A 27,060-nucleotide genomic window follows, 5' to 3' on the forward strand; every position below is an offset into this window, starting at 1 on the left:
TAAATTGAGTTCTTTTTTAATGATATATTTTAATATTTTGTACAATTAGCTCAACAATTGGCTCATCTTGTCCAAGCTTGGTAGTAATGTGTAGTTTAACTTAACACTTTTTTTGCAACTTCCTGAGGGCTGTCTCACTTCCTCAATACCACCCCACCACTACTACACACACACACACACACCCCAAAGTAAAACATTACTGGTAAAAAAACAAAAAAAACAATGTGCCAGTCAAGGGAGATGCTTTGTGGGAATTGGAGGGAAAGTCCCACAATGCATCTCGTTATCGGTCGTGATGCCTGAGAGGAGGATGCTCGGAAATCGTGCTGAGGACAACATCAGCATAGCTCAACTCTAAAACACAACTGGATATGATCAGATAGCACAGATAAGGTTGACGGACGAACAGACGGCGTTTGTGTGTATTGTCGTGGTTCTATTGTGCGGCACGCCACCGCGCTGAACTTCCTCCCATCAAGTGCGACTTTGACTCGCATGAGAACAAAGAAAAACTAAAAAGATGACACATCACCACGCTGATCTCATGGAGGATGATAAGAAAGTAGCACGAAGATAAAGATGGAAGATCTCTTCTTCAGACTTTTGGTAAGTACATTTTGTGTGAATGTTGCTTTTTGCTGACTCGTATTTCAACCATTTTGTGTTTTTTGTGAAAGGTGAAAGATCTTTGACGTGAACATGTGACTCACATTGTTGGTTCCTGATGACGCATGGCGGCAATTCCCACGATATGGTCCTGGCTCTTCGCCGTGTCGCTTGTGCAGCTGCTGCGACTAGGCACAGGTGAGCCGCAAAGTTATTGAAAGAAACAAGTAAGGAAGGAAGGAAGGTCAAAAAAGAAGGTGTGGAAGGCAACCTTCAGTTATTGTCCAATTTTTCTCAGGTGAGTCGTCGTCTTGCTTGATCTGGTCCAGCGCAGGGCCGGTGGTCCGACGCGGTTCCAGCCTGGAGGTGTACTGCACCTTTCCCTGCGGGTGCGGCCGCTCCATGTACAGCGGGCACCCGCCCAGCCTGCAGCGCCACACGGTGGTCAACCACAATACCACTTACATCCAAGTGGAGAACATCACTAAGGACCAGACCTTCAGTTGCTTGTGCACGTGCCTGGACCTCGACCCCTGTGGACTTGACATCTCGGCTGGTTGTGAGTGAGGACCACCTGGAGCTGGTTGTCATCTCCCCAAAAAAGAAAATCATATATATACTTTTCTTTTGCAGACCCACCGGAGACACCACGGAACATTTGCTGCAACTACACAGTGCTGAACGAGCAGATGGGTGAGATGTTTTGTTCCTGGGAAAAAGGCTGTGAAACACACCTGAGAGACACTTCCGAACTGCGGTTAGTAAGAGAGGGGGGGGGGGGCAGAGCGAGTGAGTGCATGACCTTTAAGAGTTTACAAAATTGTGTGTGTGCAGGGTGAGCAGTGATTCAAAGTCTTGGCCTCCAATCAAAATCAAAGGATCTGACCCCCCATTGGCTAGATTTACCCTGCCCAATGGAGTCCGGTTCATCTCAGTGCAAGTCACCACCCACAATGCACTGGGGTCGGCCATGTCGCTGCCCGCCAACTACACCCTCAGCAACATCGGTACCTTTAGCGTTCTTGTCTTTGTGTGACTCTTGTGGTGCATGTTTAAGTTGTGTTCTTATGAACAGTGACCCCTGCCGCTCCGGTCCTCGGAGTACCCAGGTGCTCCTCTAGGGGCTGCACCATCAGGATTCGACAACCCGTGAAGACTCAACACCTGGAGATCCAGTACGCTACGGAAACCGGACTGTGGACTACCGATCCAAATTCAGTAAGAGTCTTTGTCCCTCACAATATTTCCAATCAGAAATGCTAACATGCTAACCGTTGCTACAGCAGAACATGCCCGTGGCTTTGGATCAGTTCTTCTCCATCTCATCTCTGGAGCCCTACCAGTGGTACCAGTTTAGAGCCGGGAGCAAATTCAAAACAGGACTGTGGAGCAGCTGGAGCAATGTCACCTCCAGTTGGACTCAGGAGGAAGGTCTGAAATAATTCTTCACTACAATTGTCAAATCAAGGCTCTCTCTCAAAGCAAACGTGGTTTGTGGTCTGGCAGCACCTGCCAAGGAACTGGACGTGTGGTACACTCAACATCCTTTCGATTTCGAGTCCATCAGGCTCTACTGGAAGGTAAACATTCAAGTATGAGTGTGTTGTATCGTCTCCTGAGCGTCACTTTCTGTTTCACGTTGACATTTAAAGGTCAATTTTGACCACGACTCGCAAAGCACACGTAGACACGCACGTTCACACACTTTGCATCGTCATATTCAAACAAAGCGAAGGCGACCTGACGCTTTCGCTTCACTGGAAATGAGAAGTTTAAGAGAAATGGTCGAGTGAAAGACGTGAAATGCTGCAATGGTTTTTTTAGCATTTGAGTTTAGCAGCTAACGCTAAATCTTTAGTTGTTGCTGTTTCCACTGTCATGTTTTTTGACTTTCTAGCCAATGACCGTGAGCCATGCCAGGGGGAAGATTGTGGCCTACTCGGTGTCCGTACACGATTCCCAGTCTGTACTGGTGTTCACGTCCAACCTCAGTGCAAATGCCACCAACACTTCCGTAAAGTTTTGTGCCGAGTGTCACGTGATGGTGAGCGCCCTCAATTCCAAAGGAATGTCCCCGCCGGCCAAAATCCTCGCCTATCGTGCCAAAGGTATTTCTCTTTTTTTTTTTTTTTTTTTTAATTATAGTTTACAATTTAAACCATTCAAAAAACTATGTTTTGAAAATCACACCAATATTTCTACCCGTAATTTATTTGCATTTTCCAAAAGAAAATTCCCCAAACACACTTTGGTTTTTCCGTTTAGCATCAGCGCATTTGGATGTTGAAGTGAAAGCACATGAGCGCGGTGCCGCCCTCTGGTGGGGACAACCAGAAATGGCGGCGTCCTACGTGGTGGAGTGGTACCCAGAAGGGCTGAAGATGCATGAGCTGCAATGGCTCAGACTGGCAGGAGAAGATCATCATGTGATCATCTCAGGTCTTGAAATGACGTCCTGCTTCAGAAGTTCTTCTTGATGTTCTCGCTCACTCTCTCAATGTGTTTGCAAATTGTTTTTGCTCACGTTTTTTTTTTCGTCGACAGGTTTGAATGCATCTGAGTGCTACGAAGCGGCCGTTTACGTTCTCTACACTGACGGCTCGATGACCTGGAGAAGGTATAGACTTATCAACACCAGCCAATCAGGTGACCATTTGAGATGAATCCTCCTCTGAGGCCATGTGCCAAATTGAAGTCTTTAGCCATTTGAATCGTTCCAGAGAATTTCAATCGCCTCTTTTGCAGTACCTAAAGTCGGCCCGTCGGTTAAATGGGAAGCAGATGCCACTCGAGTGACTTTGACGTGGGCGGAGCTTCCAAGGGCTCAGCGTAACGGGTGCATCACTCGGTACACCATCTACCTGGAAGACAGCCATGGACATGTGCAGCAATGTAACAACCAAATATATCTCCATGGAGTTGATGTCATCGACTAACTGCCATTGCTGTTTTTTTTTTTCGTACAAGACTTTGTTCAACCCACCAAGCGGACGTTTGTGTTGGAGGACCTGCCGGTGGGTCCCCACAACCTGTGGATGACCGCTTGGACTTCTCAGGGAGAAGGTCCGGCTTCTCTAAAAATCCCAATCAACATCCAAGGTGAGCACATGTCTACTCGAGTTTGATGCTCACAAAAAGCTCTAAAGACTTAACGGAAATGTGGTTCACAGCTGTCGAGGGGGTCCGGGTGTTCCTCTTGGTTTTGTGCTTGCTGTTGTCCGTGCCGGTGCCGCTGCTGCTGTGCTTGTGTCAAATCGGAGCCGTGAAGAAGAGGTTCAAAACATCCCGCAGTAGTCCAGAAGTTTGTTTGCCTTCCTTGACCCGATGGTGTTCTCTTTGTAGGGCGTGGCTACTTTTCCACTGCTTCATGCTTCAAGTGGTGCCAGATCCTGCAAACAGCAAATGGGCAAAAGAATACGACCAGGGGAAGGTGATGACTTTTAAAGAAGACCTTAATAACCTGATTTAATTAAAAAGTTGCCTTCGTTGGTTATGGTTCAGGGTAAAATGCACGCTCAGCAAAGTCAGACCATTCCGACGGAGGAGGAGGAGGAGCCAATCGTCGTCATCATCACAGATCCAGAAGAACTGTCCAATCATAACATAGAGGAGCTGGACTCCTTACCGACCAGCCCTTCCACACCCGGGGAGTCCTTCCCCACATACATCAAGAGTTATTCCCACAAGTCGGATGGCTCGGAGCAGATTCAGACCTCAATCGATACCGAGACTGAACAGGAGGAACAGTTTTCGGAGGAAGAGGACGATGTAGTATATAAAATGGAGGAGGAGCTGCCGACCGTTGGAAAGTTGACCCTGGATCTAGTCAGGATTGACTGGAGCCTTTCTGAGAACTGCTGATCACAAACCTGACTTGACTTGTTTTTTTGAGACTTTTTTTGTGGGTCCGCCTACCAAACTCAAATTTCATGTTGGTGTGGAAAACTAACCAAAAAATAGTGCAAAAAAATATGTTGATATTTTATTTTATCTACAAAATGACCATGTAGACAAACACAGTGAGACATCTTAACGTAATATTTGATACATTATGTACAATATCAAACTTTGTTCGACCTGTTCTGTGGAGAAAATAGCTGTCAAAAAGATGTATGCGCGATTAAAATGTATAAATAGATCAAATCAAGTACAACTTTCAGTCCTTCACTCCTTGTAAAAGTTCTTTCTCACTGAACCTTCTTATCCTTATCAGCCACCACTTCTGAGAGGTCCTCAGGTTTGACCGCCTTCACCTGGGCCTCCATTTGGGTGACCCGTTGCTTCATGCGTGTCTGGCTGGAGGTGAATTCAGCCAGGAGTTTAGCAAACTTGGTCTGCATGGCTTCCAGGTTCTCCTGCAGCCTGCTCAGCTTCTCCTCCAGGTCTTTGGGGTCTGCCCCGGCATTAGCCACAGCCTCGTCAATCAGGTTGTCCTTCATCAAGATGGCCTTGCCCTTCTCTTCCAGGGCTTTCTTGGCATCTGGGTACTCGGTGAGCGCCTCCATCAAGTTGTCCTTGGAGAGGGCGAACAGGTCAGAGTAACCCACGCTTCGGATGTTGGCCGTTCTCCTGTTCCCGGCCTTACTGCCCTTGATGCCCAGGATACTGATTTCCCCAAAGTATGCACCATCGCTCAGGACCACAAACTGCGTGACCCCGTCGTCGGCCACCACCGCCAGCTTGCCCTCCTTGATGATGTACATTTCCCGACCAATATCACCTTTCTTGCAGATGTAGTCCCCCGGACTGAAGACTTGAGGCTCCAGCTTGAGCACCAACTCAATAAGGAGTCCCGCCTCGCAGTCCTGGAAGATGCGAACCTTCTTCAGTGTGTCAAGATGGACGTTGATAGCGATTTCAGCCTTTAGCTTGTCCGGCAGGTTCTTCAGAACTTCCTTCTCATCGCAAGTCTTTTTCTCCGTCCACAGGTAGTCAAACCACTTGATCACCCGGGCCTCCAGCTCTTTGGTAACCTTACGGAACTGCATGTACTGCTTGATGGAGTCGATCTTGGCCTGGAACTCAGCGCGGGAGGCGTTCATGTTGGAGATCATGGCGCCGACGTTTCCGACGATACTGGCGAAGATCAGCACACCGGTGAGGAAATCAGCGATGACAAAGAGGTATTCCACGTCTCTCACCGGCGCGGGCGTCTCGCCGATGGTGGTGAGGGTCAGGGTGGACCAGTAGAGGGAGTAGATATACTTCCTGGCCAGGCGGCCATGTTCCGGGTGACTGATGTTGGGGTATACCCAAGTGTCTGTGCCGAAGCCAATCGTCTTGGAGATGGCAAAGAACATGCAGGCGTTCCAATGGATGATGACCAGGATATATAGCACGAGGTTGCTAATACGAAACATGTTGGGGAAGCTGGTTCTGGTTTCAGTCCTCTCAAAGAACTCAAAAAGCCTGGAAATCTTGCAGAGGCGGTTGAATCGGAATTCTGGGTTGTTGAATCCGAATTTGAAGAAGAGAAGATCGGTGGGGATCATGGAAATCATGTCGTACTTGAACTGCGACGTCGTCCTGTATTTGGCTCGCAGCTTCGCAGCGTCCTTCACCAGCAGACCTTGTTCCAGGTAGCCTGAGGAAGGGCACGAGTAAATAAACGATGGTTCTGATTGGCTACTAGGTGAAGACCTGGCCAAGAAACTGACCTGTTCTTGACCGGACAAACGTGTCTGTGAAGTAGATGAAGTCTGCGGTGTAGTCTAAGAAGATCCAAAGTTTTGTGAACCGGTCCTGCAGTTCGTTGAAACAGGCCCTGGCGGAATAGATGAAAACGTTTGAAGACTTTTCAGTTTCACTTCAAATGTTAAGCCATGAAGAATACCTGGTGACAATCATTATCAGGTTGTAGAAGACTGGGCCAGCGATGACTGTCAGCCACTTGTAGTACATGTCTGCAGCCGGGTCCATAATCCAGATCTCCTTCCTGAAATAAAAAAAAACATATTTCATTGTCGAAGAATGCAGGAATCAGACCAATGTTTCCGCAATTCAGTGACCCCGACGTATTGGACAATACTTACGGGGGCTCCTCTTTCTTCTTGTCGTCTTTCTTATCATCTTTTTTGTCATCCTTCTTCTCATCTTTTTTCTCATCCTTTTTCTCATCCTTCTTCTCATCCTTTTTGTCATCCTGGTCTTTTTTAATCTCCTCTTTCTTGTCTTCCTTTTTGCTAAAGGATACAATCTTGGGCTTTGAATTCTCTTCATCACAAATGTCTATAAGGGACTACCAAAGGGTTACCAGACTACACCAGGAGGTGAGGGAGGGAGGTCTAGAAATATCCTGGCAGTTTCTTTTTTATTCTTGTCTTCCTTTATGCTATTGATCACAAACTCTGACTGTGAATCAGGGAATGAGGGGTTGACTAGGTCTAGAAGGACTACTGGAGGAATTCCGGACAATACCAAAAGGACCAGGTTTGGTGCAGGTCTGGAACTATCTTGTTAGGTTTGGCAGGACTCCTAGCCTTAAAGAAGCTCCATCACAAATCCAAACAAACAGAGATTCTTCTTGGAACTGTACCTTTGGTTGGGTGTAAGGAATGGAAGGGATGTCGCTACCAAGGTAGGCTAGCTTTCTACCAAGTCTATAAACTTACTCATCTGTGTTGTTGCAGTTATTCATGTTGTAAGTAGCTAGCGGCCAGTTATTGCCAAGACTTTGGAAACAAACAACGTAGGGTAGTCAAGCCCCCTTAGTTGATGGTCGCCGTTATTCAAATTACTTCTACTCACTTCTTCCGGTGCATTGTGCCGTTGCGGTCTAGGGACTGGCCGTCGCTTTTGCAGCCAGACACTTCTTTGAGCTCAGGGCCTCGGAAACGCTCCAGGAAGGAGTCGTGCCTTTGCGGTACTTCAGGGTTCATCCTGTTGAAGGCCCAGTTGCGCAGCATGTAGAAGAAGTAAGAGAGCCTAGACATGGTCAGAGAGAGAACAACGACGACGTGACACCCATCTAGGCTACTGAGGGAAGGAGTGGTAAGATCAAATAAGATTGAAGTTTACCTGGCCATTGCGCCTGTACCAGTAAAAAGTGTTCTGTTGGATTTTGAAGATAGTGCCCTCTCGGAATTGTTACTGGAAGACAACCTCCACAAAATCAAACATCAAATGTTTTTCACTTTCACAGATCATAAATAGTAGTCTGCAACTGTTCAAGAAACCTTTAGAGGGGCCTTCAAACCTTCTTAAACCTTCAAACGAACCTGCTGTCTCCATTTTCAATGACGGCCAGCTCCTCATCAGATGTGTGACTGGACAAGGGACGTCTGGTCAGGGAGGAGATTTCGCTGTTGACTTTTGCCATGGTGACGTGTCGGGCCTTACTGGCCTGAGAAGAAACAAAACTTTTTGGATAGAAGTTTTGGAAAAAAGTTTCAGTCTATTGAGATACAATAGAGTCGATTGTTTTGGTTTTTCTGAACATTCCTGTGACATTCATGGAATTGCATTCCAGGGCCTTTTCCTTTCTCCTCACAGCTTCAATTGTGTTTGCTTCCAACATATACGAACCCGACAGACACTTTTCCACTGCGTCTGTGTATATACATACGACCTCTAAAAATACCCCCTCCTTATGTCTTTACCACTAAACAGGATGATCGTGCTCTCTATGTGTGTACGGTCAGCCCTGATTTTAAAATTAGTGCCTCTTACAGGTCTGTGTTGGACCTGCTGGCTGTGTGAATATATAGCCCGGCTAAGTCCATTAGGCAGAGCGCTTTGGAAACACATAGTTAAGGTCTTCTTTCTTCACCTCTGAGAAGGCTCAGTCTGGACCATTTCTTTAAAAAGAGCTTTGCTAGCTAGCGGTTGCGATCTTTGGGGAAATCGCTAGTGAAGTTAGCACGATAACGGTCATATCATAATAACTCAGATAAATAGCAAGATATAGTGAGTCATGGTTAACACAAAAGTACATTTAAACATTAGTTAAATATGGCTATTAATTGGTTTTTTCTCTTGGCTGCTGTGAAGTAGTCAACATCTGCTTTGTTTTTGTCGCTGTCATCTTAGCAAAGATTCAAACTCGCTTGCTAATAATGTCAGTGGTTGTAACACATGTAGGCACGTGTAGCTTAGCGCTAATGCCAGGGAGTTAAAAAGCACAGTACACCCCCTCCGGCTTCACTACATTAAACGAAACTGACAGGTTACCTTTAGCCAACGCGGCTAAAGGTAAACTTGGCTAGCATTACATCATCAGACATAACAACAGACGTGCTGGAGATGTATTGATTATTTTGTGTGAATTTAATTTCAGTAAATAGATTCAATTTGACTATGTACAGTGAATATCAATACCGTGTTAAATTAATTATGAACAATTCAAAATGGCAGTCAATGTTGTTTATTTGAACCCAAATTGAGAACAGCTTTTCATTTGCAATGATGACATGGCTACAGTTAGCACATAATGTTATATAATAATCATGGCCAATGTTTTGAAATGTATTTACCTTGATCTCATTTTTTTAAATACGAAAGAAACCTGCCATTGGAACATGGTGCCTAGAGTACTCACACTTTGTACTCAAATAGAACTCATCGTACTCATTCAACTTTGGTACTAAGAATAAATAAGTACAAACTGTGAAAGGTACACAAGTGAAAATTAAAAATTTATTTTTATTGGTGTATTTTGTATACAGTACAGTGAGCCCTACATATTTGGTATTGAAGGATACCCAGAGAGGCCAAAGCTATGTCTAATATAAAAAATGTGATAACAATGTTAAACTGAAGGGTGTAGCTTCATTTTTTCCAAATGTAAAAGTGCTTTGCTGGCACAAAATTGGCAATAATTAAATGAATAAAAAAAATCTGCCAGTTTTAAATGAGCTAATATCGGTGGATTAAATCGACTTAATCTGTACTGGTATTTGTGTTCAAATGTAGGGGGAAATTAAAAAAGTTTCAATGACTAGTATCGTTTGTATTTCTACTTTGTTGACTACCTGTCTGATTTGAGTATGACACGACCCACCACTGAATTTAACTAAGCACTGAAATGTACAAATTCATAGTTACTGTTAGCATTGTGTTGACAGAATGATCTGGTAATATAATAATGCTCTTATTTGGTTTGTGGGAGATTAGCAGCACTGTAGTGTAAAGACCCGCTAAGAGGCTTGAGGCTTTCTATTTATCGGGACAACCTCACCCCAGGCAGGGACAACCCAATATCCCGTCTGAAATGATGTGAGAAGATTTAGCTCTGTTTTGATTTTAATGATGTATAGTGTATAGTATACAATGGGAGTTGAATTGATTATTTTATTGTATTGTATTCTATTGTACTGATAAATTATAAAGATATTTGTATGAATTATTTTGATAAATAAATGAACAAATAAATAATCAGAAAAACAAATAAACCAAAATGAATGAATAAATAAATAAAAATAAGAAATAAACAAACAAATAAATAAATGAATAATTAAATGAATAAATAAACAGACAAATAAATAAATAAATTTATCCATTTTTGTTTGTTTGTTGAATGTGGCACCTACCTGGTCATGCATGTAAGTCCGCTACATCAGAAGAGACCCCAATGAGACCACCACCGTCCGCATCCATCCTTCCTTAAACCACCGTCTTCCCCTCACGTGTACGACAAATTTTAGACCAATAAATAATTCCCCATGGCTCGCTCCTCCGTCTACGAGATCTAAAGACGTGCACGCCGCCTGGACAGCCAGACGAGCGGGCTGTGAGGATGAGGATGAAGAGGAGAGGTTCAGCTGGCAGATCAGATCAGGAAAGAGGGAGGAGTCATCTGTCCAGGCTATGAGATGATTAAGACCCCCAGTAAAAAGACAATATAATCAGTCAATTTCGTCTCTCATCATGACTCAATTTTCCTTCTCGTAAAATGATTTTGAGTTTTTTTTCCTTGTAATTATACAACTTTATTTACGTTGACAACATATTATCATAATATGGCTACAAGAACCATTTTGTCTAATATTTTGATTCAAATTTGAGCATCTCTGGTTAATTTGTCCCAGTCGAACAATTACTATTATAACGAGCAACTCATTAGCATATCAGTGTCCCGCCCAGCTCATTCATCACCCCCGTGAGGTTAAAAAAGAATCCCTTGGCAATAAACAGAGGCCAGCCTCTAATCCTGCTTTAGTGTGGAGAATCTATTTCAGCCATTTAAAGCCCCCTGATACTCGCTTGGTCAACTTTTCCGTTCAATATTCTCAGCTTTTGTGTCAACATATCGTCCAACTATGCAATTAAACTTTTTGTACATGTTGTTCCATTCACTCTATTAGGGGAACAGACACGACTATGGAAAATTTCATTACCTTCAAAATACATCACAAAAAAAACCCCACAAACATGGAGGAGTCATTATATTGATGAAGCAGCGTGGCTAATCTCATTTTAACTATTATGGCGATCAATTGGCCTCTCCCCTGTACCCTCAACCACCCTCTCCAAACCTCATTAGTTTTAGGCCTGCCTCCAGGTGCATGGAGATCCATTCAAAGCCTCTTTACTCATCATACCACGTGCTCATCACTGCTTTCTCAATGTGTTGCGGCAGCAACGGCGCACCCCCCCCTCCCCCAGATCCTCCCTGTGCCCGGTGCAATTACAGCCCCTTTTTGTTTCATTCATTAACTGTTTGACAATAGGCAGCAAATAGACATTTAATTTGTCTAAAATGGAGGTTATTATAAGTGAGATGACACAAAACAGACCCCGCCCCATACAAGATGTATAGAGAGGAGGTTGTATCACATTTTATTTTCAATCATCATGTCGGATGCTCCTGATTGGCAGAAGGGCCATCAACATGGACGTCAAAGCAGTCGTAATAATGACTGTGAGTCATTCCAATCACTGCTGACAAAAGTCAAGATTCATCCAGCCAGTCAATGGTGTGTAATCAGGCTACTTCAAGATAGAAATTAAAGCGTGGGCAAGGCCGGAGAATGGCAGTGATGATATAAATCAAACACTTTGAATCATGATTGAGGAAACAATAGCGTGCTCTAAAATTGCTTCCATGTATTAAGTCTTTGTTTTTGTTGTGGAAAACTAACCTTTGCATCTGCTTATCAAAGTGGTGATAATTAGTGGTTATCTTTAGTGTGCTTTTTATTTCACTGGCATGTACTATTAGTCATTACGGTGGTCAATAAATTTAGTTTAGTGTAAATAAACCTTCTTCCCAAATAGACAATAACCAGATGACACCATTGAGGTTTTTTTTTTTTTTTAATTGTATGATGGCAAATACAAGAGTGTGTCAATGACATTCATTGAACAAGGTTTGTCTAAGTGTTATCAATTGAGTGTAAATATTTAACCACGATTGTAGTTTCATTTTCCATTTATCATTAACAACAATGATTCACTGCCCTTCCAAATCTGTTGTCTGAGAAGTACGTCAGATATTGTGCAGGCATGAAATCCTCTTCTCCCGCAATGTGTTGAGAAAATATATATTTTCCTGACTTGTTTTGGACATTTTTAGAGCATGTTCTCATGTCAAGACACTCATTATAGGTCAGTTTAGTGGTTTGGGGTTTTTGTTGCTATAGATATTGCATAGCAAAACAGTGCAACATGAAACCACCACTTAGGTTATTGCTGCTTTATGTGATGGTGTCTCACTTTTGCCCCCCGTCCTAAAAAAAATTTTGTTTTGATGACTACTTTTCCAGAATTTGGCAAATTCACTTGACATTCCTGCTCAGGCAAATGACATCAAGGAATGTGATTTTACTAAAACAATAATATAATTTATAATAATAATAATTTATAATAATATTTTTTTTACAGATTTCTTTGAGGAATTTTCGAATTAAAAGTCCTTAAGAATTACGTCCACGTTTGAATATTTTTGTTTAAACAAGAAATTGTTACCTGATTGTACTAATAATAGCTAAAACAAGTTGCTTTTATTTCTTTTAATAAATAACGATTTTTTTAAAATTTCTTTTAAAGAGTGTAAACAATGAATCTTTTCAGTGATGAAAGAAATAGTTTTATATAATTCGTTTTACATAATTCGATTAAACGTTTGTCCCACGCGTGCCCTTGAGCCACTCCAAAGCTGCAGGGGGCAGCACCCGCCAGTCCACGTCACAGTGAACGTTTCGTTTGCACCTTTGAAACGTCACCCCTGCAATAGAAGAAGAAAGCCCTGTAGCCAGAGAGGAGAGGCTAATGTACGTCCACAACTGTACGCTTAGCAGCACACACCGCGACGACGGCTATGATTGACAGAGTCCGGGGAACTTTCCACGGGCAGGTCCTCACTCTCGCACGGTTGTCCCAGCTGAAGTGAAAAAAGAGAAGAACGTAGAGCTGTCTCGGCTACTGGGAGGCATGGCGGTGGGCCAGAACGAGCGAGCCCGCTGGACTTCTCGCCATTTTTCGTACAGGAGAACGCTGCCGTATCTGGGACTCTTGAGGATATTATTTATTGCTTTTATCCACATGGCACGGGCGAATAGACAAGGTTTGTATCAAAAAAGGGGGGGCGGCGCGTTCGCGAAGCTCAAGTGAGCTAGCGTAACTTCCGTGGACATTTTTAAAAAATCATTTATTATTAAGAAGGCAAGGCGTTAAATCAATGCTGACTTTTCCGTTTACCGTAATGACGTCAGCAACCTGTTTTCAATGTTGGTTGACGTGACGCGACGACGCGGTTGTGGCATTTAATAGCTGAGCTGCTTAGCATCGCGATGCTACCTCCAGGGTAAGTCAGGTGGCCCGGGTTAAAGTTTGTAAACGTGGCCCGGCTTGGATACTGTGCGAGAGAAGTGAAGGCAGAAATGACAGCCGTGTCGTCATATCTGCTCCCCGTATCGGGTGTCTGGACTCTTGGCAGGTCATGGTGATCCACAACCAGTGGACAGCTGCCCCCTGTCAGGGCGAGCCCCCCGCCGCCACTTTGCTGCAACTTTTGTTTACCAGCAAACTTCACAAAAGGACACTGACGCGACTTAAAGAGTAAAGAAAAACGTCAGTTTCACTTTGTGAAAGGCTGAAGTACACTTAGATGCTTTCTCTTCATAGTAATTTCATTTTATAACCACAAAGACGAGCGTGTACAAAACGTGTCGTGTTTTAGCAAAGCAAAGGAAATGTTTTTGTTTTGACTGACTTTAGTTCACACGCCGTGTGACGTGTCACAGACGCCTCCTTTGAAATGAAAGTTTTGGTTGTATTGCATAAAATTACAGCATTTAAGATTCAAATTTTCTGTAGGTAACTTTGGTAACTAAAAATTACAAGTCTTACAAAGTTGAGGGATGTGTTTTCCCCCAATTTTGGAATGTACAGTTTTAGGGACATTAAATTCAAGAAGGTCCACTGTATTTGATTTCAAGTTTAACACCACAAACTTGCTCAATTTTAGACAAGGCATTTCTCTTTTGAATTGTAGAACTTAAGTCAAGTAGAACTATGTTTGACTTATGTTCAAGTTTGCAAAAGTGATGACATATCAAACACCAGAGATTTGTGTGGCTTAAATTGCAGTCTTCCTGAGATTTTGTTGAATTTAGAATTGAATAATGACGTAATTAAAGGTGAAACTGATTTTTCTCAGTTGTAAAGATAAACAATGTAAATTGTAATTCTAGTACCAAAAATAAATTATTGAATTTATCGTGTATATATTTTAAACTAATTGGTCGATTAGTCAGTTATTGTAATTTTGGCCTGCCAAATATCGAAGTCGGGATTGTCCTTAAATAAATTGGTGGGACACTACTAGGAACTCAATTTTTTTGGGCAAAATGTCAAACTTAATTTCCAATTCTGTAACTTGTGGCTGTTATATCGAGCCCCTTTTTTGTCTTGCACAATGCCACTGACAGTAAGCAAAAAAATTTTTTTTTAAAGAAAGGGCTTGCGTAAGTCAAAATGTGCTGAAACACATTGTCTGCGGCGCAAGCTCAAATAAGCGTGAGGTATCTGTTTCTCATAAGCTAATGGAGCTGTGATATGTTTGCACAGAGGGGATTATTTTCAGCCGCGTTAAGCCGCTTTAATTGACAGTTCGCGCTCTCGCCTTCACGTGTTGATTCAATATATCCGTTGTGTGTCAGCGTTTGCCTCCGACGATAATAACCACGATCTGCTTTTGTCGGGACGAAAACGCCAACACGCGATCCCATTTCGACGGGTGTCGGGTGATGCGGGCGAAAAGCCTCGTAAATCCCGAGCGGCATGGCGTTTATCTACGCTTCACTTAGAAATAACGCCGGCATCAAACGTCGGCGCTGTCTGTCAAGGTAATTGTGCGCAACGCTTTTCGAAATGGTTTTTCGAATTGCAACTATTGACGAAACTATTTAAGTCAAACACTTGCAGGGATTTATGCCAAATGACAAACCGATGTTCTCTGTCGAGTTGAGCAAAACAAACCCAAATTAAGGACAGAATGAAATTTCCCTCGCCGTGTGAGCGTTTTTTTATCCTTAGTCACAATCATAACGTAACAGGAAAGAAAGAATAATGAATATTGCAGCAAAGGGAAGGAAGAAAAGGCATTAGGGGAACAATAAGGATACACAGTGGAAATTATTACAAAAAATGTCTCGCACAGATATTAGACAGGAAACAAAAATGTTCTTGGAAGATATTTTGTCATGTTCATCTGCCATGCTGATGTGCCATTTTTTTTTTTTTTTTTTTTTTCCTTCCCCACAGCGTTCATTCAGTGTGACACAGTACTTGAAGTTCTAAATTTCGGTGATGGAGAAGCTTTACCGGTAAGCCGTCACATAATGCACCATAAATTGAATGAGTTGAGAAAGGATAAAAAGCTGCATGAAGACTGTGAGGCAGACATGCTCACCACTAGACCACCATGCTGCCCATAAAGTTGACACAGAGATCTCCTTGGCGGCATTCGTCCACGTGTGATCGATATGAGCAATTGTGTTCCGCTGATGTCATTTTACTGACTTGCACCCGTCTTTTTGCAGGCTGACTCCGACATCGATTATGATTTATATCAACAAAGGTACGTATAAATGTGCACCGCCACATAACATATTTGGAACATTAATGCAGAACTTTTGTAAAGTAGCAATTCGACGCAACATAGTGTGTTTAGTCTCGTGGGCACGAGCAAGGAGACTTGACTGTACACAGTGTTCTGATCCGTTATGGGTTATCTTCCCCTCAGTGTGGGAGAGGAAAAGGTATTTTTTCTCTCTCTCTCTGTCCTTGAAGGGAAAGAAAAGATCTCTCACACTGAGGTGCTTGTTAATCATTATCTGCTATGCTGCGGGGCGTGCCCTCCACTAGGGAGATTGTTGTCTGTGTGGGCTGCTTGTCTTGTCGCCAGCCCAACTTAAGAATTTACTACATATTTGGACGGAATACGGGTTGAAGGACAAGTTGAATTTTCTTTCACTTATTCGATGAGTCACATCCGGAACTCTTCGGTTTTGAAAGCATTGCTAAGGCGCTATTCAAGTGTTTTCATGGCTGTTTTGCAAATAGTCTATGGAGAGAATGAGCAGATGTGGATGGAGGCAAAGGATTGTGGTCTTCTTTTTTTTTTTTTTGATTGTCGGGCTCGAATGTAAAAGCAGAAGCTAGGCGGAAGCAAGGCAAGGTGCAAAAAGGCACAAAAGCAACCACAAAATTATGCTCCAAGGCTCAGTCGCAACAAACTCATTTAATCTTGCCAGAGGCCTGTGCCCCGCCCTTGAGCTGCATTCTAGTAACCCAGTTAACCTGCAACGTGCAGATCATAGTCCTCCTGAAATGCTCCCCTGTCCCCAACTCCATCGCCCCCTGGTTTGAGCCCCGGCTTCTCCGATTACTCGCCGGCTCCGTGGTGGCACTTTGTCACTTCAGAACCCGATTGAGATCACACACACTTGTCTCCGCGCACTGCCAACGTCGTGTGTGTTTTTGTGTGCGTGCGCCTCCGGAGGTGGAACGCCATCCCATCCCTCAGGAGCGCCGTCAATGGAGAACGCCGCCCCAGTCATTGTCTGCCGCTAGTAAATGAAACTGATCCGAGTTTGATTGTCTTGGCAGGAGTGTGAAGCTGCTGGTTTCCATTGAAGAAAATGATTTGACATTTTAAATCAGGCCACCTCATTAAAATGTTTCAGACGCATTTTTCCGCGCGAGTGATTTTTGCTTTGCCGGTTTCACGAGCTAGGATTAGGCAAAAGACAGACAACCAATGTCCTGGTACTTTAGGGCCGCCTGCCGGAAACCCCCGGAGCCATGTCCGAAACCTACTCCCAATCTTTGGAGGCGGGGCTGCCAGGCTTGTCCACCGAAAATGAGGTTGGTGTCTACCAAAATCTAAATGGCCATCTTCCAGAACATCTAGCGCAAAACGTTGAGAGGCGCAAGTGTACTGGAAAGTTGACTTTGAAATCGCTACACTTGTCTAACCCTCGCTACATTGTTACGCCTCAGTTTCTCCTTTTGGATGAAGTCTAACGAGTCTATCATGACTATCCCCCTTCTTTGATTAGCCAAAATGGCCGTACAACTTGTTTTAGCAGCCTGTTGTTTAAAAAAAAAAAAAAAAAAATTTAAAAAATGAAGCGACAATGCAATGGAATGTGCCACACCTCCATTGATCCCATATTGGTGCCTATGATGGCATTGTGCATCCGAGAGGAACCAACCGGTCTGTTGAAGATCCAACTGTCGCCCAACAGGCTAGGCGAGTTATTGTACCCGCGTCCTTGCCGACAGGTAAGCCGTATCCGTTGATAGGGCGGCAGTGTTTAGAAAAGTCACGTGACTTTTATTTCCCGTGCGACGAAAGCCCCGTGCGTTTTTTTTTTTCTTCATTGATATGAACGGCTTGCTGTTGTCCCCCAATCTTTTCCCCGCTCCCGTCACATCTCTCTGTTCCCCAAAACAGCACAGCTCCGCACAGAGGCAGCTGCCGACCCATACGCTTTGAACCTCCAATGTTGGACTTTCACAAACAGTGAGTTTTCGACTCCCGTCGCATTCTCGGTCACGGTCGCCGGTCGGCTCGGCGACAATCACTAGAAAACTTCACCTAGTTTCACCTTTGCTCGGCATTGGCACGCCCTTCGTTCTTTGACAGGATGTCACCGAGACATCCAAATAAGGTCAGTCGGCACGTTGGCCAGACCTGTCCCTTTTTGTTTTCATAAACAGCAATACAAGCGAGTTAATTTGAAATTCTATCAACACATCATCCTAGAAGAAAAATCTTGGTTACATTAAAAAAAAAAAAAAAACTGATGTTGCAATTTGGATGGGTGTTCCTAATCCACCAAAGGAGTCTGTCACAAGCTATCGTCACTCCGGGTTACGCCAACAAAAACAAATTTGGCACTTTTCAGTTGTAGCCTTAAGAAAGCGGCCTTATCGGGCTTACCAAAATCGTGGCGCCTCTTGCATTCGAGCGTTCACTAAATCACCTAAAGCAAGTTGGGTTACATCACTTTAATAGCAACAGCAATTAAAGATGGATTCAATACATGAAGTTCAGACAGCCGGGAAATAAGATGACCTTAAACGACTTCAATGACGTGCCGCACCCGTTTCTCAAATCTAAATTACGTTGGAGCGAAACAATGTCTATCTGATGGGAAACAAAAAGACATTTTGTTTTTCACTGACTGGCTACAATGTATCCATGTTTAATTTGCTCTCAGTCTAATCTTTGTTTTCCTAACATTGGCAGGCCTGTGGGGATGCCAAAAATGGAAAAAGTTTATTTACATAATCCTAGCCCAGAAGAAATTAGTTTGATATCAATATCAGCGACGACGGCGCATTTTCACGCCTCCTTTTTCCAGAACAGGGTGAGTACATTTTTTTTTTTTTTTTTTAAATTACTATTTTGCTTCAAACAATGTAGCGTCTTTCTTTCCGCTTCCTCCACAGATAATCCCGCCAGGAGGCAACACGTCATTCGATGTCGTGTTCCTCGCGCGAGTCGTCGGGAATGTAGAAAACACTTTATTTATTAATACGTCACATCACGGAACGTTTACATACCAGGTAACCAAAAAGTACACGGAAAGTTGCGAGTCTTTACTTTGCTGACCCCCCCCCCCCCTACTCTTCTCTGAAGGTTTTTGGAGTGGGCATTCCAAACCCGTACAGGCTCCGCCCCTTCATTGGGGCTCGAGTTCCAGTAAACAGCAGCTTCTCGCCGCTAATAAACATCCACAATCCCTACAGTGAGCCACTCCAGGTAACCAAACTGAGATTTTTTTTTTCTTTTTAATTTAGATATCAATTCCACGCTTATTAAAATGGGTTTGCTTGCTGTGTGCGCGGCCACCTGGAGGTGGTTGAGATGTATTCCAGTGGCGGGGATCTACATCTCGAACTTCCCACAGGCCAACAGGGAGGCACGGGGAAATTATGGGTGCGTCATTTGCACGTTTTGTGGTTGGTATTTTTTAAGTGGTTGTAGCGACGGCTAACGGTAGAGCGTGTTTGGGTAGTGAAACGGTTTTGATGCCAACTAACCTTCAAAAAGCCTTGCTTGGAATCGGTCTGCTACGCTCCAATTGAGTCACAAAACCTGTGGAGATGGTGAGCTTTTTGTGAGAATGTTTTTTTTTTACGCATAATCACCGCGCTGTGCTCCCCCCCCCCCCTCAGGAGATCCCGCCCTTTGAGACCAAGGGCGTGATGAGAGCCAGCTTCTCGTCCCGAGACGAGGACAACCACACGGCTTTCATTCGAATTAAAACCAACGCACCCAATGAAGATAAATTTATTGTCCTGCCTGTAGAGGTGGAGGTCACATCAGGTGCGCTGTCTTTATTTTTATTTATTTTTTTGCTGCACACGCACCCAATCTGAGAGCCTCCATGTTTGATGTTTGTGTGCAGCACCTGGTATTTACGCCTCCACAGAGATGCTCCACTTTGGCACGTTGCGCTCACAAGGTACAACATGTTCTGAATATTTGATTTTTTTCCCCCCATCCACTCACGCCACTTTTGTTTTCCCTCAGATCGGCCAAAACTGATGGCTTTGTACCTTTTAAATTCGGGATCAAAAGACGTTCCCATCACAGTGGGTTGCCTTCTTTTTTTTTATTTACCTTTGGAACGCACGTGTACGTCAAGATGCTTGACTGACCACGTGTCTTGTCGCACAGAGCATCCGCACAACGCCGCCCAACGACGCCATCACGATAGACTTTAAAGCTGTCACGCTCAGAGCGGGAGAGAGCAGATACACCAAAGTAGCAATTATTACCTTTGACGGTAAGTCTTTCGCTGCATATGCAAAGTATCTGTTTTACTGAACAAATACTTTTGTACAAAATATTGACTCAACAAATAAAGAACGTTTCCGCTTGTTTTTTTTTCTCCTTGCCCACGGCAGCCTCCAAGGCCAGGCGACCATATCAGCTCTTTGGGAAAATCACCGTGAAAGCCAAGGAGAAGAGCTACGCCAAGCTAGAAATTCCCTACCAGGCCGACGTTTTGGAAGGGTAAGTTTTACTTTGCCGTGTGTGTGCTGTCGACTTAGTTTCTGTTCTTCTCTTCAGCTACCTGGGCTTCGACCACACAGCCACGTTGTTCCACATTCGCGACAGCCCCGTGGACCCGGTGGACCGGCCAATATTCCTCACAAACGCCTTCAACTCTGCCATCCGGATACATAACGTGACGCTGCCCGAAGAGGCCAAAACCATGTTCAGCGTGAGTCCCCGACAAAAGCAATTGTGTCTGGGTCATATTGACACAGAGCAAGTTCAATATTTATTTTAAAAGGGTGATTTTTTTTTTTTATTTAACCAATGAGTCCACTTGACCCACATCTGACTAACTGACTTTACCCCCAACTTTCACTTTTAGATACAAAACTTCAGCGCACCCATCCTGGTCCCTTCACACGAGTCGCGCTACATCTTCTCACTATTATTCCAACCGGTTCGGCCGTCCATTCACATCGACAGCAACATGCTGCTCATCACCAACGCGTCAAAGTTTCACCTACCTATCAGGGCCTACACGGGCTTTCTGGAGGTACACGTCTCAACATTCTCTGTATTATTCCTGGATTATTAAAAATGGAGCCTCGTGTGGCCGATAAAGTGTTAATCAAAAGTGATGTTTGTTTTCTGCCCCCACCAGCCTCATGTGCTGCCGCCCAGCCTGAAGAAGAACATACTGGACTTTGGTGTTCGCAGCGCCACAGACACCAGTAGCATCATATTCGTGGCGGTCAACAGTAACCCTATAGAGGTGAACGCGCTCACCAATTTTATTCACCGTGCGACAACATCTGCTTTTGTGCCGGATGTATTCACGTCAAGGGTTGTTCAGTCAAGTATAAACAAAGTGATTCTGAACCCCCCTCAGTTGGAGATACGTTCCTGGCAGGTGACGGGCGACAGCCTCTCGGTGGAGCTGCTCAAGGCCGAGAAGGGAAACGCAACGTTGGCGTCCAGTCGCCTGAAGGACTTGCAGAACGTGACGGCGGCGCATTACGAAACGGTAAAGACTTAATTTAAAATACACAAATTTGCCTGTTGATGTCTTATAATGTTTTTGGCTCTTTAGGTCATAATAGCGTCTGGCTTTTACGCCGCCTTCCGCGTGACACTGGTGGCCAAGTCGCTGGAAGGCGCGTATGACGGGGCCATCCACATCACCACAGATTATGAGGTAAAGCGCCATCTTGCCACCTCAACTCAACCTGCTCACGCTTAACCCGTCATTTGTCTCCTCAGATATTAACCATTCCCGTGAAAGCTCTTATCGCCGTGGGGGAATTAACCAGCTTCCCCAGTCACCTTGTCCTGCCTCAGTCGTTTCCAGTAAGAAAGACACGGCTTTTCGATTTGATGATGCTTTCATCTATTTTCTGGGATAACTCGAATGCTTTTCTGTCGTAGGGCAAAATTGTACACCAGATTTTCAGTATCCGGAGCTCGTTCTCACAAAAAGTGAAGCTAGAGCAGATTCGCTCGCTGACCGAAGACATTCGCTTTTACTACAAGCGCCTGCGCAGCAACAAGGACGAGCTCGAGCCCAGGCGCAAATCCAAGGTTAGGCGTCATGAGTCGCTGTATTTGTTTTTATTTGCCCGTTCGTTGCTACTTCCATCTTAAAAAAAAATATTGTCCCACCTAACAGATCTCGCATGCCTCTTGGCAGGTCGCAAATATTTATTTTGATGCCAGTTTAGAGTGTGGCGATCACTGCTACGTGGGGCTGCCTTTTGTATTTAAAAGTAAGTGTTGTGACATCATCACAGCGCTCACAGCGGGACTCCTCAAAAAATAATAATGACCTAACCTCTGGATTGACAGCTGAGTCAAAACCTCACGGGATGGCACTGCAGGAGGACATTTGGGACGCCGATGTGGATCTCCACCAGAAACTTCTCAGGCGATGGAACGAGTTGAAAGAGCGCTCGGGCCACATGTGAGCCATTTAACCTTTTTGTCTTGCAAATTAGTGGCTCTGCGGGTGGACAGAACTATTTACCGGAATGCTTTTTTTTTTTTTTCCTCCATTCTCTTCACCAAATGAAGAGTCGAAGCCATGTTTGAAGTCAACACGGATCTCCAGAAAAATGTCCAGGCTAAAATTACTGCCCAGCTGACCTGGCCCTCGCTGATCAACTCGTCGCGGCACATAACTTTTCCTCTGACAAACACAAACAGCTCAACTGTACGTGCCCTGCTAAACGCTTTCAGAAAATATCTTGAGGTCGTTTTAAATGTCTCTTCCGCTGCTCGCTCGTCTTCAGGAAAGAGAGGTAAAGCTGCAGAATCCAGCCGACGTTCCCGTTTACGTTCAGATTCTCCCGCTGGCGCTACTGCCCAACCCCTCCATCTTTTCCGGAAAGTTGGCAGACAGGTGGGAAGTCACTCGCAACCTTTTACGGTTTTCCTCCGCGACCACTGGGTGGCACTCATCTGATACCCAGGAGATTTTTAATCCACATTTTTCATGTTTTTGATTAAAAGTTTTCATTCTGGTTGACGTGTCCACTGCAGCTTGCTTTGCGTCATACTCCTCGTCCGTGTTTTTCAGATGGCAACGAGAAAATCTGTCCAACATCAACATTGACACAAACACGATGGAGTTCCAAGTGCAAAGAAACCAAGTGAGTGCCTGTGAAGATAAGATCACACAGTGACCCTGTTTTGTCTCAACTCAAGTTTCTGTCCGCTTGCCAGACGAGTGCAGTAAAGAGCGTCAACGGGTTTGCCGAGGGTTCCAGTCGACCTTTCGTGTACAACCTGGTCCTGATGCCCGGGGAGGAGAAGTCGTTGAACATAAGATTCACGCCAGTCCGCAACCACAGCGTCTCCTCCTTGCTCATAGTCAGGTAAAGGTCTCATCTTGCAAAACACGAATCTCTCGACCTGATTGTGTTTCTAATCTCTCCTGTCTGGTTTTTCAGGAATAATCTGACTGTAATAGACACCATTGTCCTGCACGGCCACGGCGCCACCGAAAGCCTCAAAGTCGCAGGGAAGCCTCCGGGCCACGGCGGCTCGTTGAGGTTCAAGATGACGGAAGCGATACTGAGAGATTGCACAGACAGTGCGTACTAGCAAGTTGTGCAAAAAAAGTACCGAACCACTCACCTCGAAATCCCCCGCTAACTGGGTGGGACTCTTGTTTGATTTCAGAGAAAAGAACCAGGGATCCAAGCTTCACGCTTAAGAAAACATTCCGCGTGGAGAACACGGGTCTGCTCCCCATCACCATCCGCTCGATGGAGGTCAACGGGGAAGCCTGCCAAGGATTCGGATTTAAAATCGTCAACTGTCAAGAGTTAATACTTCAACCCAACGCGTGGGAAGACCTCATCATATTGTGAGTGGCGCACCACTCGCAAGTTGCAAAAGATCTAAAATGTATCCATCTGATGTTGTCCTCCTCCTGCTAGATTTACACCAGACTTCACCGCGTCGCGAGTTATCCGCGAGCTCAAGCTGGTCACGTGCAGCGGCTCGGAGTTCATTTTTGTGATGAACGCCTCGCTGCCTTACCACATGTTGGCGACGTGCGCCGAGACCCTACCCCGGCCCTCCTGGGAGATGGAGCTCTGCGTCGTCGTGGCCATCGTCATGAGGTGATGTCAGCACGCGCACTGTGGAAAAATCTCCTCGCCTCATTCATTTTTCATAATCGTCCCGCAGTTCAATGTTTCTCTTGGTGATCGGCACGGCCTACCTGGAGGCGCAGAGCATCTGGGAGCCCTTCAAGAGGCACGTCGCCGTCGAGCCCAACTGTACCTTGGAGACGGGGAGGCCCTTTAATCTCAGGGACATAGTGCAACTCCACAGTGATTCCAAGTGAGTGACAAAGGAAAAATGTGGATTAAGAACTCTTAAAGTGTGACCACTTCCATGTTTTAGTCACACATCTCAGAACTCCAGGGGGTTATACGCGTCCACCAACGGAGCGACGCGCGGAGGCCGACACAGCAACAGCCGGACGTCGTCCGACTCCGACGTCCAAGACAAGCGTTCCAGGATCAGCTTGGGCCGCCCGTCTACGTCGATGCCAGCCTCTTCCTCCGCGCATCTGCCCAAAGGGGGGAGCGGCACCTCGGTCCAGGAAGGAGCCTCCCCGTCTTCCGACTGCCAGCTGGTCAACCGCAAAGCTCGCAGCCCCAAACCGGAGCCAAGTTTAGCTGTGTCGGCGTCGCCGCCGCAAAAGAGCACCGCCACCTTTGACACGGAATACGCCAACCTGGTCAACACCATGGACACTGATCGCCAGCGCCCAGAGTCTCTCGTTGAAACGCTACAGGACCAGAGTTGTCAGTCACTTCTTAACAAAGGTGCTTTGTTTTGTAGTGTTTTAAATGTCCCCAACGTGGGGTTAGTCGGAATATTATGACATTAAAATCAAGAGTCTGGTTGCAATTTTCAAAAAAGTGATCGGGTGCTTTTGTTTTTCCAGCATTGGAATCCAAAGGGAAACTCCGGGGCAAAACAAAAGTGCAGCGGAAGAAAGAAGAGAAAGTGAAGAAATCAACAGTCAAGACGCCGGGCGATGAGCTAAAGGACAACTTGGCCGACAACGACGACAGCTCCTCCACCACCACGGAAACATCAAACCCAGACATGGAGACCAGTGTCAAAGAGGTTAAAAAAAAAGTCTCCTTAGCACATTTTGAGCTTGCACAATGGTATAAATTAAACGCGAGTTGCTTTCTCACCAGGAACCACTGAAAAAGAAAGGAAGGACAGGCAGTCAGCCAAAAGAAGAAAAAGAAGCTACAAGTTTCCTCGTCAAACAGAAACCCAAGAAGCATGGAGCTTCAAAAAAGGAGGTCCCAGTTGAAAAAGCCAGGTCGGTGTTGAATCGCTGGACGTACGTTGCTAGACTGTTAACTGCTCGGAAGAGACCGAGAAACACATTTGAGGGAATCAAAGGTCATGAAAACAACTTGTATCGGCAGTTCCCTGGAGTTGCCGTACGTGCCGCCGCAGGAGAACAAACAGCGCAAGTCCTCCACGTCCAAACCGCCCCAACCCGTCAGCAGTCCCCCTAAGACAAAACCGCCACAAAGTCCTCAACGTGAGTCCTCTCCCAGCATGACCTCGTCTTATGATGTCATCATCTCCAACTCGTTTGCCCCCCCTCCACAGTCGAACCCAAGCAGGAGGACGGTCGATCTCAGCTGGTCAAACTGCTGTCCAACTCGGTTCAGGAGCTCGGACACAGCAGCGGGTCCGAGGGCGAGAAGGAATTTGCAGCCCCCGAGTGGGACATCCCCATCTGCAAAAACAGCGTCCGTAAGTACCCCTTCGGAGCGCTTTTGGGTGTTCTTGGAGATGTTTAAACGAGCGGCGCGTTGAATGCGTAGAAGCAGACAGCCTGCAGCAGATCTCCCTGCAGACGTTAAACGCGGACCCCTTCCTCAAGCGATCGTCCACGGCGAGACCTTGCTCACCTCCGCCCATCTCCCCCAGTCTGCTGACGCGCGGCAGTTACAGCAGCGTCCTCAACAGCAACAGCGACGTGAACCACAATAAAGCTCCAGGAAGCAAAGCTTCCTGCACCACGCCGCTCCCCGGCAAAAACGGAAACCCCACCTTTGCCGCTGTTGCCGGTGGTTACGACAAGAGTCCAGGTAAGAGTATGGGATGGCTTTAAGCGTGCGCCGCAGGGAGTTGAAAGTTCTTCTGTGGCTGCAGGTGGTTCTGGACCGGGCAGGCTCGAAGGCCATTCAAGGAGTCTGGCACACACCATGTCAGGAGAGAGTGACAGTTCAGACAGGTACTCAAAACAGTAATAAGTATCATGTTACACAAAAATCTAAAAATGTAAGTTGTATATTTTTTCTTATGTGATGCAGCTCAGGGTTGTGGCCCATTGACACAGCCAGCAGTCCGAACTTCAATTCCACCAACTCCTTCTCTGCTTTTGGGCCTAACAACTCCTTCAACCTGACGGGAGGTAAATATGTTGCTGAGACAATTAATGAGTTGTAATAATCCAATTTTTAGAGTTGTGTTTTCAGGAAAGTAATTTTTTTTTTGAAGAAAACTTTGTTTTAGTTTTCAGCGGAATGGGCCTCCAGAAGCCATCGGAGCCTCAACTGAGCTGGCCCGACTTCACCACGGTGCCATCGTCCATCTGGGACATACCTAGCCCGGACCCCCTGCACTCCTGGCCCAGTAGCTCCAGCTCGCCCACCGTGCCCACCTCAGTAAGACGCTTCCTGTCCGCTGCTGTCTCGCAGTAAGTAAATTATTTTTTTCTTTTGGGGTGTTTGCATTCAGTCACTCCTGGGGAGCAGCCACAACCCGTGGTCCGCCAGCGCCGCCTTCGGCAACTCCATTTGGTCGGCGAGCACCGAGTCGTCGCTGCACCCCTACTCCCCCGCCGCCAATCCGCCCACCATGACGGACCCCCTGGAGCCCTCGCCGCCGCCACCCCCGGCCGACATAAGCCGCACGTACAACCCATGGAGCATGTGGCGGCCCACGCTCAGCCGGCGCAGCTCCGAGCCCTGGCCCAGTTCCTCGGAGGACAACAATTAAAAACGGCACTTAAAGGCGGCCCGCCGATCAGAAATTTTTCTCAAATGTGACGGGAAGGATTTAAATCATTCACCTTCCTTTTTGTGTTGGAGTTCCCACTGCTTTTTATTCACGGGGGCTGACACTTTTATTTCTTTTAAGAGGCGCAGCTCCTCTGCCCCTCTAAAATGAGACGTGACGGGCTGGTACTGAATTTCAGTATTAAAAAAAAGTTTAACATTTTTCAGAGTTTTATTATAATTGGTTTAAACGGACTTTCTGTCAAGCGCACAAATTTGACAGCAAGCTTGACTACAATTGGACATTTCAAGAAATGTTTTCCCCCGTTTTAAAAGTCCAAAAAGTACTTCAGTTTGAATTATACCAGGCCTCTATTTGTCACCAAATTCCAATAAAGGATTTCAGCACAATTTTCTTTTTGGGTCTCAGGAATTACTGATTTGCAG

The 27,060-nt window shown here is 45.4% G+C and overlaps 3 protein-coding genes and 1 long non-coding RNA gene across 15 annotated transcripts; 3 read left to right on the top strand and 1 right to left on the bottom strand.

Moving 5' to 3' along the window:
- The first annotated feature begins 49 nt into the window (after positions 1-49).
- il12rb2 (interleukin 12 receptor, beta 2a) lies at positions 50-4,753 on the top strand. 3 transcript variants are annotated; one of them, XM_088393756.1, is made up of 16 exons: positions 50-606; positions 678-804; positions 905-1,165; positions 1,240-1,363; positions 1,441-1,613; positions 1,682-1,824; positions 1,890-2,037; positions 2,113-2,186; positions 2,504-2,714; positions 2,872-3,045; positions 3,151-3,252; positions 3,352-3,498; positions 3,574-3,705; positions 3,777-3,879; positions 3,949-4,036; positions 4,108-4,753. In XM_088393756.1, the coding sequence occupies exons 2-16, from the start codon at positions 732-734 to the stop codon at positions 4,465-4,467; spliced, it is 2,313 nt and encodes a 770-aa protein (XP_088249882.1). In that variant the 5' UTR covers positions 50-606; positions 678-731; the 3' UTR covers positions 4,468-4,753. The 3 variants fall into 3 exon arrangements, with proteins under 3 accessions (XP_088249882.1, XP_088249883.1, XP_088249884.1); XM_088393757.1 differs by having other exon boundaries at positions 1,893-2,037; XM_088393758.1 differs by having other exon boundaries at positions 936-1,165.
- Positions 4,576-10,348, bottom strand: cnga3a (cyclic nucleotide gated channel subunit alpha 3a). Of its 6 annotated transcripts, none has more exons than XM_088393762.1 (9): positions 10,134-10,348; positions 7,824-7,948; positions 7,624-7,695; positions 7,354-7,485; positions 7,218-7,277; positions 6,639-6,788; positions 6,440-6,541; positions 6,264-6,370; positions 4,576-6,190 (listed from the first exon to the last, which is right to left on the bottom strand). In XM_088393762.1, exons 1-9 carry the CDS (start codon positions 10,143-10,145, stop codon positions 4,794-4,796), a joined length of 2,157 nt encoding a protein of 718 aa, XP_088249888.1. In that variant the 5' UTR covers positions 10,146-10,348; the 3' UTR covers positions 4,576-4,793. The 6 variants fall into 6 exon arrangements, with proteins under 6 accessions (XP_088249888.1, XP_088249886.1, XP_088249887.1 ...); XM_088393760.1 differs by having other exon boundaries at positions 7,354-7,530; XM_088393761.1 differs by having other exon boundaries at positions 7,624-7,707.
- On the top strand, positions 6,439-9,866 carry LOC148388919 (uncharacterized). The gene is made up of 3 exons (XR_015862043.1): positions 6,439-7,183; positions 7,386-7,596; positions 7,748-9,866. It is a non-coding gene; the product is annotated as an uncharacterized LOC148388919 (long non-coding RNA).
- A 2,422-nt stretch (positions 10,349-12,770) lies between the features above and the next one.
- tmem131 (transmembrane protein 131) lies at positions 12,771-27,024 on the top strand. Of its 5 annotated transcripts, none has more exons than XM_088395146.1 (41): positions 12,771-13,108; positions 15,310-15,371; positions 15,588-15,625; positions 16,825-16,914; positions 17,507-17,575; positions 18,305-18,425; positions 18,508-18,624; positions 18,698-18,820; positions 18,917-18,997; positions 19,237-19,387; positions 19,470-19,526; positions 19,595-19,656; positions 19,742-19,850; positions 19,972-20,080; positions 20,138-20,291; positions 20,448-20,618; positions 20,727-20,837; positions 20,955-21,089; positions 21,156-21,260; positions 21,326-21,412; positions 21,491-21,643; positions 21,732-21,828; positions 21,908-22,022; positions 22,133-22,271; positions 22,351-22,460; positions 22,638-22,710; positions 22,784-22,935; positions 23,011-23,153; positions 23,243-23,429; positions 23,503-23,688; positions 23,756-23,911; positions 23,975-24,402; positions 24,525-24,709; positions 24,787-24,917; positions 25,027-25,145; positions 25,217-25,363; positions 25,435-25,701; positions 25,766-25,847; positions 25,927-26,027; positions 26,129-26,280; positions 26,354-27,024. In XM_088395146.1, exons 1-41 carry the CDS (start codon positions 12,976-12,978, stop codon positions 26,612-26,614), a joined length of 5,469 nt encoding a protein of 1,822 aa, XP_088251272.1. In that variant the 5' UTR covers positions 12,771-12,975; the 3' UTR covers positions 26,615-27,024. The 5 variants fall into 5 exon arrangements, with proteins under 5 accessions (XP_088251272.1, XP_088251273.1, XP_088251274.1 ...); XM_088395147.1 differs by having other exon boundaries at positions 21,753-21,828; XM_088395148.1 differs by lacking the exon at positions 18,917-18,997.
- The last annotated feature ends 36 nt before the right edge of the window (positions 27,025-27,060 follow it).

Source organism: Syngnathus floridae, chromosome 13 (assembly GCF_059516105.1).
Source record: "Syngnathus floridae isolate MCC-2025c chromosome 13, RoL_Sflo_1.0, whole genome shotgun sequence".
NCBI lineage: Eukaryota > Metazoa > Chordata > Actinopteri > Syngnathiformes > Syngnathidae > Syngnathus > Syngnathus floridae.

Coding starts and splice junctions, on each gene's coding strand:
- cnga3a (XM_088393759.1), bottom strand. Junction 6,542..6,638: donor AAGAAGAAAGAGGAGCCCCC/GTAAGTATTGTC, acceptor TTTTTATTTCAG/GAAGGAGATCTGGATTATGG. Junction 6,371..6,439: donor CTGATAATGATTGTCACCAG/GTATTCTTCATG, acceptor CTATTCCGCCAG/GGCCTGTTTCAACGAACTGC.
- il12rb2 (XM_088393756.1), top strand. CDS start 732: ATGGCGGCAATTCCCACGATATGGTCCTGGCTCTTCGCCGTGTCGCTT. Junction 1,825..1,889: donor GGACTACCGATCCAAATTCA/GTAAGAGTCTTT, acceptor CCGTTGCTACAG/CAGAACATGCCCGTGGCTTT. Junction 3,706..3,776: donor AATCCCAATCAACATCCAAG/GTGAGCACATGT, acceptor TGTGGTTCACAG/CTGTCGAGGGGGTCCGGGTG.
- tmem131 (XM_088395146.1), top strand. CDS start 12,976: ATGGCGGTGGGCCAGAACGAGCGAGCCCGCTGGACTTCTCGCCATTTT. Junction 20,838..20,954: donor TCAACAGTAACCCTATAGAG/GTGAACGCGCTC, acceptor AACCCCCCTCAG/TTGGAGATACGTTCCTGGCA. Junction 23,154..23,242: donor ACTGAGAGATTGCACAGACA/GTGCGTACTAGC, acceptor GTTTGATTTCAG/AGAAAAGAACCAGGGATCCA.